The 15,088-nt window shown below is 39.3% G+C and overlaps 1 protein-coding gene across 1 annotated transcript; it reads right to left on the bottom strand.

Annotated features, from left to right (window-relative positions):
- Positions 1 to 1,377: 1,377 nt before the first annotated feature.
- Positions 1,378 to 10,136, bottom strand: LOC104512684 (solute carrier family 2, facilitated glucose transporter member 11-like). Its single transcript, XM_010155753.1, has 12 exons — positions 10,113 to 10,136; positions 7,987 to 8,085; positions 7,388 to 7,548; positions 5,687 to 5,811; positions 5,301 to 5,430; positions 4,586 to 4,734; positions 3,819 to 4,006; positions 3,563 to 3,673; positions 2,975 to 3,076; positions 2,734 to 2,809; positions 1,918 to 2,045; positions 1,378 to 1,584 (listed from the first exon to the last, which is right to left on the bottom strand). Exons 1-12 carry the CDS (start codon positions 10,134 to 10,136, stop codon positions 1,378 to 1,380), a joined length of 1,500 nt encoding a protein of 499 aa, XP_010154055.1.
- Between the last annotated feature and the right edge of the window lie 4,952 nt (positions 10,137 to 15,088).

Consider the following 15,088-nt stretch of genomic DNA (forward strand, 5'->3'; position numbering starts at 1 on the left):
ATTCTGAAAATAATGAAAATCCTGAAAAAAAATCCAGAAACCAAGTCTGTTTTTACAAACAGACTTTTGAGGGCAAGTTTCCTATGTCAAAGCATAAAAATCAAGTTCAGGTGCCAGCTCCATCTGTAAGGAGAAGAACTGCTGTTTGTAATACTGATGAGTCTTTTCGTCAGTGGCTAGTTGAAAGCAGGTGGCATGATCCAAAGCATTTACAAATGATTTGTAAATCAAACTATAGTTGTTAGTGGTCTCTTGGAGAAACTTAGGCTGTATTTCAAATGCACTTCATAATCTATTTTTTCTGTTGTGTACAATAATTGCTAGTTATTTGCAACTTGCTTACATAACAAGAAAAACGTTTCCAAAACAAACTCTTTCTTCTCCGAAAACATCTGATGTAATTCCCAGAAGCTGATGTACCAGGTTGGAAATCAGATCCTTAGACACCACAGATGCTCCTGAGAGTGTGCTCTATTTTATAGCAGCCAGTTTACTTCTTTTGCATACAATACTGTCTCTGTTTGGCAGGTCCTTCTCCCTGCCTAGAGTTACTAGGATATTCTCCACTGAGATTTCCATTATATCTCCAGAAGGATTGTTGCACAGTATTTCACTTTCAGTCTTTTTTTTTCTGTTACCATGGCTGGAAGCTTCTTTCCTAATTTGCTGGCCTATGTTTTGAATCTCCTCAGGTCACCCTAAACCACGTATCTAGAGCATTTCCTCTATCAGCCTGCTTGTCAGATGTTTTAGACTTTTATGTTTCCCCAGTCTCATGACTGATGATCATTTAGCCTTCTTAATCCTTCCTTCCTTTGGTCTGTTTTCTTAAATTATTCTAGTTGATCATTTGTATTTCTGATACTCTCCTCTGAGCTATCTGTCAGCAGTTTTCCTGATTCTGAGGTGCTTAGGGCTAGTGAGGTCTCATTTAGGAAGGCTTCCTAACAAATCGTTCAGGTACCTGTGGCATTGGGCAGGATTCCTGGGAAAAAGGGACACTGACTGAGGCCCAGGGCTGTGGATCCAAGCTGTGAGCGCAGCCTTTATGTAGATTTTGCTGGCAGGATTTGGGCCCTATGGACAGTTAACAAAATGTTTTAAAACTTCACAAGGTAGACTATCATAAAAGGTTTTTTTTAACAGGAAAAAAGCTCCAAACTTTAAATTCAGTAGATGTTAAAACTGAGTGGTGAAATTTCCTATGAAAATGTTTAGATATCAAAAAGAAATACAACTCTAGCATAATGAATAAAAAAAGAAGAAAGGAATGAGACTCAGAAGAGCTTGCAGTCTGGTTTTAATGTTTTCTGTTTGGTTTTATTGCAACATTGTTTCCTGTCTTTTCTAAGAGATGCAAATTTCTCCTCTGAACGTTCAGAGTTTGGTGCAGACCAACTGTTTCTTAGGTAAGGTATTTTCAGCAGCTGGGGTTTCATTTTTCCCAAAATTCAGCTTGTTAAACTCTGCTTTTATTTCCATGATTGACTTTCCCTTGGTCTCGGGGAGATACAGGTAGATGAAAATTGCTGATAAAGCAAGGATTCCCAAAAATATAAGGAAGCAGAAAGGTCCAAGTTTATCCTGCAAGCAGAAATGGGGGACACTGTAAGGAAAATAAGAATCTCATCTCTCTTAGAGAAAGCCTGTGTCTTAGTAATTAAAACTCAAAGGTGTGCTCAATACACAAACTGGGATGGGTATCATTCCAGGAGTTTCCCTTGGCCACGTTTGACCTGAGTCCAATTGCTGCTTCTCTGACAGGCCTAGGGGATTCTGAGCAGGTTCTGTGCTTGGACAGAGCTCTAAGCTTTGCATGCCATTGCCATTTATTGCTATTATTTTGCTGCTGATAGGGAGCAAAATAATTCAGAAGTGGATGAGCCTGGAGGGAGGGTTCCAGTTAGAGTCACTTACAACAATCAATGGAAAAATCATCCCAAGTACAAACAGTCCCATCCAGTTGATGCAGCCAACAATCAGAAAGGCTGATGGTCTGAACGACTGGCTGAAGATTTCAACCATGATAGATATAGTGGCTCCAGCTGAAAAAGAAAAGCAAACCACAACCCAGGTACACTTGCTTCCTTGCTCCTCACAAAGATCTTCCCAATGGCAGTGCTAGAAAATGACAGCCAGGCAGAGTAGGTGGCCTGCTGGCACATGGCCTCTGCTTTGAGGGTGAAAGACCTTGGTTCCAGAAAGGCACTGCAGCTGTTAAATTAGGGCTGCAGCTTTTAGTTTAGATTTCTTTTGTATATACTAGTATCCTTTTTCTGGTGCCAGTGGATCTGTGCAGTTCCCTGTTTCACTGATAGCCATTATTAGCATAGCAATTTATAAAACCCAACTCCTGTTTTGGCTTCTGTGGTCAGTTCCACCTGAAGCTTGTTGGCAGGCATAAAACTTAAGTTGATAAGTTAATGAAGGGCATGATTACTATGATGTACCTGGCAATGCCTAAGATCCTGGTTTTAGCTGAATATTTTAAAGATAATTCTGAAATTTCTGTCTCAAACCCTGTGGAGGAGATGATACTGTATTTTCAATTATTTAGATCCTGTGATCAGCAATAAAATTTGAGGTGTCTGCATCCTTTTTCTGTCTCACACTTGTACATATCCATAATTTCCAGAACTTTTTGCCATGGGAATAGACTGTTCTTCCTCTGCTAGCTGTGTCACCAACCAATATGATACAAATTCCTCCCTGCATTGCCACTGATATACTTACATGGTCCAATTCCGTAGAAGATAACGAATAGGAAGATCAAAATAACACTGAAGTAGTGCATCCAGAAAAACTGATGCTAAAAGTGAGAAATCAGTGATAGCAAACCATTAGGCCCATGACAGAATAGCAGAGCTCTGTATTTTCTGCCAACCAGCTCAAGTTTTTGTACATATCTTGCGAGACAAGATGAGAAAGGTGGGCTGATGCTGGGTGCGTAGCCAGAAGGCTGCTCCCTCTTTACCTGCAGTGACAGGGTCATGGTAAGGAGCGCTAGCACAGAACACATCAGCGTATATCCTCCCCACAGCAGCACCTTCCTCCCAAATCGGTCTATAAGGGTGCTCTGAGAAACAAAAAACACAGGACATAAATCCCAGTTCTCAAATAATTCCTCCCCTCTCCATGAGTTCTTTGCAGAAGGTTTATCTGAATAATAGTCAGAAGTCAATGTAATTTGAGAGTCTCTTAATTCCTAATGAATCTGATTACCTTTTTAGAGCTAATTTATTCATTAAGCTGTGTTTATTAGTCAGCGTTAGGCTGTTGTTTCTTGCGTGCTGGTATATATCGAATTGTGCACACATACATACACACATCGAATCCAGAACATCAGAAAATTATCTTACAGAATAAACATGAGTCTAATGACATACCACTGCACAAATAATTTGGGAAAAGAGCTGCCTTTTATCATGCATGTGGTTTTTAGAAGAAGGAAGGTGTGTCTTTGGTTATGCAAATCTTCCCTTAGACAAGTTATAAGTAAGGAAAATTACAATGGTTGGCCAAATTAGATTTGTCCTTCAAACTCAATCCTGAAAAGACTTACACACAGTATAGAGGATAAGCATTCACACAACCCAACTCCCAGGGACACGTATGGGATGAGGTATTCTTCAAACTTGGCTGTATGGAATACTTCAAAAGAATAGAAGTATATCTGAAAAATGCAAGATGAAATGCACCTGTGAAAAAAGTGTTGCAAGTGTGATGCAATTCTAGGCTGGTGTAACAGCCAGTATCTTAGCGGGTTGTAATGCTGCCTAGTGTTGTCTCTTGTTCTGGGGATAAAGAGAGCACTCAACTGCATTGATCCCACAGAGCTGCAAGGTGGTCATGACAGTCATCAAGATGTAAAGTTGCCAGCGCAAAGATCGCTCTTTTATTACTTCGAGGACACGCAGGGTTTTCGTGCTCGTCATTGCAACCTTCTCCTTCATAATGTCATCTATTTCTGCTTGATGGTCTCCTTCCCCCCAGAGCTTCCTGATGGCTGTTGGGGAGAAAGAAGGGTGTGGATTATTTTACCAGAATAGCACCATCATGGGTGGTTACATTAAACCCTTAGGTGGTGGTGGTGGTGGTGCTATCTGCTTCTGTCATTGGATTGGGTCTGGGGCAGCAGCAGAACAGAGGAATTTTGTTTCTCTGGTTGTCAGTATAGCATATATTCCTAATGCTGAGTTGACTGAATTGTAAACAAAGTAAACACTTAAGTACATCTTATTTAATAAAAAATGAACCACCTAAACAGTTTCCTTCAAAGAAATAAAGTAGTTCCCACCAAAGTGGGAAATATTAGACATGTTATTATCTATCTATCTATCTATCTATCTATCTATCTATCTATCTCTCTGTCTTGTCTTAACTGATTAAATTAGACTGAGTGAGGCCCCAGATTATTACAGGTGTATCACTGTAGGTACCTCAACTGTTTTATTTAGAAGTGCCTCTGCTATCTCTCACGGCACTGCACTGTGCCGCACAGCTCTGCCCTGCTTTCTTGTCTTCAGAGACTGTCACTCTAACACACCAAATGAAGTGAACTGAGGGAGGAAATTAGACACTCTACCTTGCCTGCAGGCTTCCTCGTTACCCTTCTGTATCAGGAGGTAGGATGGTGAATCAGGGAAAAATGGGAGGGTAACCAGTTGAACCAATGCTGACAGTCCACTAGATGCTAACAACCATGGCCACAAAGCTTCGCTTCCTAAAATCTCCCTGGAAAGTGTATGTGAAACAAAATTATGCTGAAATAATGGAATGAATGTTCAGGAAAACTTTCTGAGTGATGAAGATTGCTCAAATTCTATTGAAGGGTGCAGTAAAGCAAAAATCTAAATATAATTTGGCAAATTTCACAAATTTGGCTATTTTTATTTCTGACAATTTTGGAAGAAATATTTGGCATTTTGAAAAACTTTATAAATATCATTAAGATCCAATATAATGTCAAGAGAGCTGATGAGACTCGTTTGACCACAGGATCAAAACATCTTGCTGAGTCTTTTTATGTAAGTATAATAAATTTTGAAGGGGAAGTCCCCTAGTAGAAAGGGTGTGAAAATAAGAAGAAATCAGATTATGTGTAGTTAATTTTCTGTCTCCTATATTTAAAACTCTATGTTTGCCTCAAATATGATCAAAACTTTTCTTCTGGCAAAAGCTAAGGCCTGTTTTGTGGAAGAGGAGAGGGTTTCTCAGTCACTGACTAGCAGAGAGGGTAAGGTTATAGAAAGATTTCTACTAGTTTTAGTGTAACCTGATAGAAAGATTGTAGAATTTACCGTAGTCCAATAACCTGTCCTGTGAGTTTTCCCAGTGTCAGAAAAACAGCAACAGTGGAGTTGGTAAATCCACGCAGCTTCTTAGGTGAAATCTCTCCTACATACTGAGGATGTATATTGAGAGAAAAACCTTTAACACAGAAGAGGATAAATGACTGTTAAAATATTTAGAAAAGGTTGACTTTCTGACTCCATCCTCTCTCACATTGTTTCCATTCGCTCTAGTATTTGGATTAAATTTCTTCTCAAAAGAGACGATGTCTTTCACTTTTATGAAGTGCTTGGTATATTTGCTTTAAAAATTATTTTTCAAGAATGACAATACCTGTAGAGACAACCCTGGGACAGCAGGGCTGCTTGCGGCCCACAGTGGCATGAGCACATACCTGTACCAACACCATAGAGAAAGCGTCCAACCAGAATCATCTCGAAGGATTTGGCTGTTTTACTGAAAGCCATGAAAAGTGCAGCTACCAGCATGATCAGGTTGGTGCCCATTTGGCACTTTTTTCTGAGGGGGGGAAAATAAAAAACCTCTGAGAATTTAGTGTGAAATGAGAACCTCTTGTACTCTTTTTGACTAATCTTGCTGTGACAGGGAACATGGTACAGCCATTCCTACTGTTTTCAAGTAATGGCTGAAATAATTTTAACTTTGAATAGTGAAAGTGATTCTTTAGAATTTCAGGATCCTTTAGATTTGAATTTATGAATATTTTTAGCTTAGAATTAAACAGTTGGAAAACTTCATCAGCATTTCCACAGTACAAGTAAGGAAAGAACTCAGAGGACTGGCCCAGCTTGTCACCAAGATTTTATAAATGTCTAGAACTCATAAAATGTCGGGTTATTCCCTAGAAATAGTGTGAGTCCATGGCTCCCACTCTGGAATGGCTCACATCAAAGACACTCTTGGCTAAATGGATGTGATCTGAGACGGCAGAAGGAATTTTGAGAGGCCTATTTCAAAAGACACTCTGTGTGAATCGTGGACTGGTATGTTCACAACCCTCCTGTCTCATGCTCAAATCAGTCTTTTGCACTCAGTTGTTTTGCTATGATGCTTGCTAGACAAGAATCTTCTTGCATACATTAAGGATTCACAGACATCTTCTATTTAGAAGATGATGAATCAGCAATTAGGTTATCATGTCTTAAATAACCCATGGGAGAACTGTGTGATCTTGCTTCCAGTCTTGGGAGACCCTCTGCGTGTGGGATGAGGCAGTGTCCCACAAGAAATTTCTTGGGGGCACTTACCTGAGGAAAGAACACAAGTGCAGGCAGGCTAAGATGGTTTGTGGAGACCCATGTGAAGGGCCTCTGGATCAGTGGGTTGTGGAGCAGATCTTTAAGTGGGTCACACCAAGCAGATAAGTTTGCCAATTTCTCTGCAAATGAAATTAGTGGTGTTACACACAAGGCACTGAGAACAGACCAGATGGGTGAGGAATCCTTTCTCCATCCAGGGGGAAAGATAATTTGGAACTGACTTTCAGTAAAATGGATTGCCAAGAACAGACGTCTCTTGGATAATTTGTTTGGTGCTGATTGTATCTTTATACTGTAGTTACAGTCAATTTTTTTTTTTTCTGTTCACATTTTCATTAGATTGGATCTGAGTATTTAATATAACATCATCACCCCAGAATGAGCGTATTTAAATGGAAATCACACTTAAGAATATCTTCCACAGTGTTTTCCAGCTGGTTAGAGTAGCTGCATTATAACATGTTACAACACAAGACACATGGCTCTTTTTTGGGGGGGTTGCAGAGCTTAGGAGATCTTTATGAGTGGCACGGGGATCTTGAAGAGAGCACGAGATAGGTACACTGTCCTGCTACTCCCAGAGGCACTGATCTGGTGATGTGATGGTGAGTGCATCCTTTACAGAAATACAGTTCACTGGGGAGAGTGGATACACAAGATAAAAGGCTGCTAGATACCTGAAAGAGGTGGATGTGCTAGCATGCCAATTCAGTTTAGTCTTCAGTCAGACTGCTTCAACCAAGATGAGGTTTATTGGTTCACCTTGGTATTTCCCAGTACTGCCTGATTATTGAGCTGCTACAAGAAACACTTACTTTCTGTATTTTGTAGTCAGGTAGCCACAGCAGAGGCTCCCCAGGAATCCTCCTATCCCATAGACAGACACAATGAAGGACCACAACAGCATGATTGACTCAGGATGGAGGGGAGACCCATGTCGCTCTATCCAGGTTTCATTAATAAACTTCCTGATGTGCTGAAAAATAAAATGAGATTTGACTGGACAGTGGGCGTAAGATCCCTTTGTATTATTTGGCTGTTGTACTTCAGATCTAGCCTTTGTTCTAGCATTAGACTTGTTTTGGTACTAACTTTCTTAATAAAACAAGTTAGCTGAGATCACATTGCAAAATCTTCAAGGTTACATCAGTTGGTAAGCCTCCTGAGGAAGCATGCCTAAAGCACATTTTCTGCCTTCATTCGGAGGCTTGTGTACGATCTGGTAACTATTTAAAACAGAAAGTACCATCCTGTTCTTTAAAGGAGAAAAAGTGCTCTAGACATCTGATGCTACTGTTAGCCAAAGAAAAGGCATAGATGAGCTGAATGCTCAGTAAATTTGAAATTTTGAGGGGGAATGGCGAGGTCAGGCTCTGCATTTTGTGTTTTCAACCTCAGGGAGATGGCTACTTACCACAGAAGGATAGTTGATGACAGATATGTGGAATCCATATGGGAAACTACCACCAATTCCCAGCACTAAGATCATTTGAAATAATCCCCGGAACTGAACCTGCAAAGCAAAAATAAAATGCTACATCAGCTTCCCATTAATCTAGTTTTGTGTAGGGCCAGAGTTTTTGTAGCCAGACTAGTCCTTCCCCTCTGGAAACCTGCATTGTCCACTTCAAATCTTCTTGGATTTCAACATTTTCCCCTCTAACCTACTGCCAAAGTACAATCATAAGCCACAGTGCCATAGCAAGACTAAGTGCTAGTATGAGTGATAGATAATCCACTACTTCGTTTGTAAGCAGGAGGTGTTTTAAAAGTTGTTCCCGATAGTGCAGTTCTCACTGTATGCCTGCAGTATCTGACAACTGGCTGGATAAAGGTGTTAGTTCTGGATGTGAGGAAGAGGCAATCAGTTCCCTTGTCTGCAATCTGCAGTAACCTGTGTACATCAAACAATTGTGTTTACACCACAAAAGTACAGCATTACAAATCAACAACATTTTACTGTACTCTTTGCTTTCATTTCTGACTGTCGTATCTTTAAGCATAAGAAAAAAAAGATCCTTTTAACAGTCAACTTTTTCAGAAAGTCATGGACTACAAAGAGAAAATAATAATTTGATACAGCCCCTGTAACTGCATTAAAACAAAAACATTCCTGAGTGATTTGGGATGTCATTTCTCCTTTCTCTTTTCTCTATTTTCTATTTTATTTTTTCTACTTATTTAACCATGAAAGTATGTGCTTGCATATTGAAGGGCTCGACATCTTCCAGGCTAGGAAGATACTGTCCATTCATAATTTCCTTGGTCAGGGATTAGGGACTGAGGTATGTTGGCTCTTTTGATGAATGAAATAATTTTAACTGTAAATAAGGAAAGGCAGAACATGTAACTACTCAGACCTTTTTGAGGTATGTGATACCACTGGTCATCCGTCCTGTTTCCAAGTGCTAGCAAGGCTAGATAGAGCTATCCACAAACAGCTTAGACTGTACCTAGCAGACCAAACCTAGCACAATTGTGATTTGAGCCCCATCAGTATCTGTTCAGGGTCCTTTGTGGTTTAACTGCCCCTCCCTTTTTACTCAGGACACCACAGACCAGCACACTGAGGCCCTCTGTGTACAGAAGACATGGTGCTCTGTGTTCTTCTCATGTCAGATATGAACTTTATGAGCTCACAGCTTTTTGGAGATTAGTGCCTGGCTGAAGAGAAGGTGGTAGAAATTGCAATCAGGGAGGAACAAAGTAATGCAAATGTGAATAATGCTGGACTGGGAGATACTTAGAAGAATGCTCCTTTTTATGGTTCTTAGGTCCATATTTCAAGAGCTTGTTACTTAATGAGTTCACCACTGGTTTTCCCAAGTTATCACATGCCAAGAACCAAGAATCTATGGACCAGAAGACTCTAAATTTCCTTAAAAATCCTGTCTCAAATTCAGTGGATATGCTAATTGACAAAAGCATTCAAACAAGTTAAGAACTCACCTTCTCACTCTTCCCTTTTTTGCAGTAGACTTACACATTAACAATCTTAATAGTTAAAGAGGAAAGCAAAATAGCTTCTTGTTGGCAGATGGGAAATGGAGCAAGAAATACTTATCACTTCTTTTCTGTTTAATACAATGGAAACTCTTGATGCATAATATTAATTATCTTTGGATGAAATGAGGAAAGTAATTTATTTTAAAGCTTATGTCATGAATCTCTTAGCCTTTTGCAGTACAGTTAATCTATTCATTACTTTAGGAAGTAATTAGAGTGCTTAATAGTACTGTTTTCAGTAATTCTGAGGACAAAAATAGAGTAGCATTGTCAGTGGTGGAACTGCCAGAACTTTTGTTAGTTTTTATTTTATCTTACCTTTATTTTATTTTATCTTGTTGCATGGAAAAGACCAAGCAACATGATTTTCATGGCCTCAAGCCCCATTGTTCTTGGTGATATTTAAATGCAGAAGAGGAAGATGGTCTCTGTCCCAAAAGAACTTAACAATCTTTAAGGAGTCTGGATCTTTAGTATTATGTTAGCTTTGTCCATTATAAATCAGTGCCCTGAGAAAAAGTGACAGATACTCACCAGGTCAGAGAAGAAGGTAGCCATCTTCTATGAAAGAGCCAGTTCCTGTTGCTTTCTGGCTGGTACCTGCCAAAAGAACCAAGTGCTCACATTAAGCAATAGCAGTGTCAGTGAACTAGTCCCATGTTATTAAAGTTAAATTTTACTTTAAAGGTTTTTGAGTTAATTGCATGTATTTCAGCTGTTGTACAAAGTTTAGAATTGTTGGATTAAATATTTCAACCAATGGTTGTGTCAAGCCCAAGCAAACAAGGTGGTCTCCCTTGCGGGGAACCTGTGTACTTCTCTGTCTTGTGCTAGTGGGATGGGCAACTGAGATGTCATTTTTAAACATTATTCCAATAATCGTAACTCAGTTTTCAGTATAATCTGAGAAACATAAAGTTATCTGCTGGAAACCTTAGATGGCACTTGGACAGTGAACTATAGGACTTTGACATATAATAGGGAAGAGCTGTTCCTTCTTCATGTGATGGCAACTGGAGCACATCGTAACTTAATCATTACTTAAAGGAATTGAAATGCTTTGTCATTTTGGAATGGGGTATAAACTTAGCTACTCTACAGTGGCATACCAGGTTTGACCAGCTAAATGTTTAATAGTAGCTGATTTCCCTTTCCGGGGAGAGGGAGTTTCAATGACATGCACAGTTTTGTCTGGCATTTGTCATTAGTAAATATATTTATTTTTATGCCTGTGAGAAAAAAAGATAGCTTTGAAACTGTCCTGTAACCTCCACAGCTGGAGTGCTATCTCTTCCTTCAGACAGAAAATTCTCAGGTTCTAACTCTCAGGCTTTAACTTTAATATAACATTTATTTCATAGTTAAGAGGGTTTTGTATGTATTAAGTTGGTAAATGGCTTAAATATAATTTGCTATTTACACTTCCATTAAAGGAGGTGAGGATGAAGAAATCATAATGGGTTTATTGGATGCAAGCAGTCATATTTACTAGAAAATACATCACATGCAAAGAATATTCCCAGAATCTCTAGCTAATGTCTGAAATGTAGCATGTAGCACCACCTGACCGTTTCTCCCGTCCTTATGTGGTCCTTACCATGAAGTGTACTTTGTTGTTGATCTGTGCTGAAGGGTTCATGGTGTTTTTTTCCCAGATTAGGTTCTCCAGCAGATAAGCTGTCGTTAGAGCACAAGCGAGACTTAAGAGTTAATTTCCTTTTTTGTAAAGTTGTACATAGTTGAAACAACAAAACATGCATCTGACAAAGGAAAGAAATGCCATGTTAACTTCTAGTATTTGCCTTGCTTAGATGATACTGGGGAAAGACAGAAGCAGGCAATAATATGTGGCTAACTGCGTGGGGCATTCCTTCTCAAATACAGCCTGTTGCACATTTTCTTACGTTCTGCTTCGCCCACCTCTGCTTAGTATACTTTATACATATTGGAACTTTTACTACTTGCTTATTTACTTTAATTTAGGATTCCTACTTTTGATAGGTAAGAGTCTTCCCCCCATAATGCCCTTAATGTGTAATGTCTTTTGCATATATGTTGATTAGTCACTGCACTGCCTCTGTGCTCGTATTACTTACACTGTGTTGAGGTCCCCTTTATTAGATATGCAGTTTCATTATTACTGCTAACAACTAGTTAGCAGATATCTTACAGATATCCTTTAGTCATAACTGTGACCAGGACAGTAAATCTCACAACACTGTGTCATTTAGTCATGTATCTTGCAATTTTACGGTCACAAGTGACACACAAATGCCAAGCTGTGCTAAGCCTTTCTTAATATAGGCTAACTTGACCAGATCTATGATTTTTGTGTCTACCTAACAGCATTTCATTGACTGAGTTTTTAAGTGTTTATAGCTGCCTCAGTTGGAGTCAGTATTTGAGACGTATCTTGCCCATCAGCTGGTGTCTCTGGAAGAAAATGTACATGTAGAGTTCCTGAAACTTCTGAATGACTGTTCTCTGTCACCTCTTATGTGTATTTGAACCATACCCTTTTGCTGTTTCATCCTTTGACCAGACTTATGAGAATACAGCTCTTGCTCCACTGAGCACAGGCAAAGGTTGACCTGTGCTCCAAATAGCTGTTCCGCTTCGTTGTCTCATTAATGTTCCATAGGGCATCTGCTCACTTCCCCTTGTGGATCTTATGGGGAAGGCTTTCCTAATAACATCTAATGCATAACTGAGATCAGCGAAGGGTGTCACTAGAGAGTTGCTCCAGCAACGCTAGATGATGCCACTCTGCTTACGTTTCCGAAGACTTCAAGTATTGTTCTAATGGAATGAAGGAAGTTTTCAGAATGACTGGTGAGGAAAAGAGAATTCTGTTTTGCAAAAGTTGAGATTTACTTTCAATACTGGTAGTTGTCTCCATATGACTGGCAGTTTTGGATCATGTTATATATATGGAACAGTACAAAATTATTGAGCTTTTCTGACTTTAAGGACACTTTGTGTTTTGTAGATTATCTTTTAGTGAGAAGTCTTAAGTGTCCCTCAGTGCTGAAGAGGAGGGATAAGGAGAAACCCCAGTCATGGAAGGGTATAGGCACCAATAACTTTTTTTTCTAGTCAGCTGTCCCTAAGGGAGATCCTGATGTTGGAAAAGAAGTGTGTGGAGGCCAGAAGTTTTATTTCAAGGCAATCTGCCATTTTTATTATGTTTAACATTTTCTGTTACAAATAAGCAGCAGTTAAGATGACAACTGAATTCATATTTTGAAAAACCTTATTTGGGTTGAAGTAAATACACCAGTCAAAGCAACATTAGACATAAACCCACTTATTTAACAGTGCAAGTCCAGACTTTGGATTTTAATTTGTATAGTATATAAAAATTCAATTTATTTTGAAGTAAGGGTGGCTGCTGACATGGAGAACTTCAGTCAAAGGGGTTGAAGTCTGTCAAACTAGATAGAACACAAGGACAACATGGCGTTATGCATGGGAACCTAGCAAGGTTTGATTATTCAGCTGAGTCTAGGAAAACAAAGAATTTCTCTCCTATTCCACTAAAGTTTTTCTTTAATCTGTTATGGATTGGAACCTAGCCAGAGATAGCAAGCCAAGAACTTCGCTATTCCCATTTCAGGGTTGTAAAAACACACTCAGAAATCAGAGAGAGAGAGGGGATCACAAGTCTTCCCTTTCTCTGTAGTCAGCAGAGTGTTTATGAATTCTACATGTAGTTTCAAGTGTGTATTAGTTGCTCTGTTACAGAAGAGATTTACACATCAAGAAGTTAAGCCAAAATGCTCATGATTCACATGGGTCTATCCTGTTAATATCAGCCATTGTCCCTTTTCTGAGCTGCCCAGAGTGGAGTGCTTAAGAAAGGTCCTAGTTTGGGGGAATCAGAACCTTGTGAGTGACAGGTATGAAAGCTGACAGTCCGTTTGGACCGACTTGCTAGTCGGAAAATGACAAATATTTTTTTTTCTTCCTTTTAAGAAAGTGTGACTCCCTCTAATGGGCAGTCAAAGCCTGGTGCAGAAGGTGTAATCCTCTGTGGCATGGTTTGGAGTTGTTGGAATACGCTTCTTTTTAAAGTTTAGCTTATTAAATTCTTCTGTGATTTCCACGATTGATTTCCCTTTTGTTTCTGGAAGGAACAGGTGGATAATTATCCCTGAAGTAAAAAGTACCACCATAAAAATGAGGAAGCAGAAATGCTTGAGTCTTTCCTGCAGGAAGAGCAAAGAGAGAACAGAGCAAGATGAGCATATATTTTCTTTTGTCACTTTCTTGGCACAGTTTTTTTATTTGGATCCCAGAGTACTTTGAATTTCATAAGGAGTTCCTTGCATTTGGACCTTTGACAAATATTTCAGTCTCAGTTAAGTATCTTGGGCAAATCAGGGCCTGTCAGTTGCAAAAGTGGACTTGGGAGAACAGGTGCCAAGACCACTCTAGACTGACATGGCATTGTCATTTCCTGCTGCTCCCATGGTCAACTTGAGCTCAGTGCCTCTGGGGAGTGTCCCAGCAAAAAGTCACTCACCACAATGAACGGGAAGGCTGTTCCGATCACAAAGACACCCAGCCAGTTGAGAACTGCGCTGATCACAAAGGCGGGTGGTCTGCATGAGAGCTTGAAAATTTCAACCCGAATGGAAACTGTAGCCCCAGCTGAATGAGAAGAATAAGAAGTATTACTTGCTGATGTGTTTGAATTGAACATTTGGATTGAGTGCTACTGTTACACAGTCAGCAAATTAGATGCTGCTATCATGGACTGGAATTCAACAGACTGGAGTATGTTGCTGTTTTAGAAAAGAAAATGTCTGTGAGAATTTATAATCTGCTAGACATCAGTTTACTGAAGTGGTAAAATATTCAAATAAATTTATTGGGGAGATTCAAGAATTAAGTAGTTAAGAATTGAAAAAGGATGGAATAATAATTATTATTACTAACAAGAATTCCCAGCACAACATCAGTAGATCACTGATGATTGATGGTCCCAGATTCAATTCCTGTGCCTTTCAGTTAAGTTTTGAAGTCATGGGGCTTCAACACCTTTGAGTTACCAGAATAATTCAGCCCTGCCCTATGGGAAGGCAAATATTTTAAAAGTGAGTAGGTTTTAAAATTTTTTTTTTTGAAGAGGAGCAAGTAGTATATGCTAGGAAAATTGTTACTACAAAGTAGGTCTTCTGCACTGCTGTCTATGTGGGATAAGATGTAAAATTATGCAACGCTGAATTTAAATGAACTCTTGCTTTTCTTTTTATCTTTCTTGTTTCTTAGGGGTTTTTTAAAATTTTTTTTACCCATCTGCTTTTGCTCTATTTTTGTTGTATTTTTCCAGTGAGTACTTTTTGCTGTGTTCCTTTCTTCTTATTAGCAAAATTCAAACCTGATGGCATTGAAGTTTATGGCCAATGATTGGGCCCACAGTGTTTAAATGACTACAAGATTAGGTTAAATAAATTTACTCATGCTATATGGTTTGCAATATAGGCTGGAGGGGTGGGCTACTGCCA

Source organism: Eurypyga helias, unplaced genomic scaffold (assembly GCF_000690775.1).
Source record: "Eurypyga helias isolate BGI_N326 unplaced genomic scaffold, ASM69077v1 scaffold50980, whole genome shotgun sequence".
Classification (NCBI taxonomy): domain Eukaryota; kingdom Metazoa; phylum Chordata; class Aves; order Eurypygiformes; family Eurypygidae; genus Eurypyga; species Eurypyga helias.

Excerpts from the sequence above, each read along its gene's own strand:
- LOC104512684 (XM_010155753.1), bottom strand. The coding sequence starts at position 10,136 with ATGGCTACCTTCTTCTCTGACCTG. Across the intron at positions 3,674-3,818 it reads AGCTCTGTGGGATCAATGCA|ATATACTTCTATTCTTTTGA; the intron begins GTTGAGTGCTCT and ends TGCATTTTTCAG. Across the intron at positions 3,077-3,562 it reads GCTTATCCTCTATACTGTGT|AGCACCCTTATAGACCGATT; the intron begins GTAAGTCTTTTC and ends TTTGTTTCTCAG.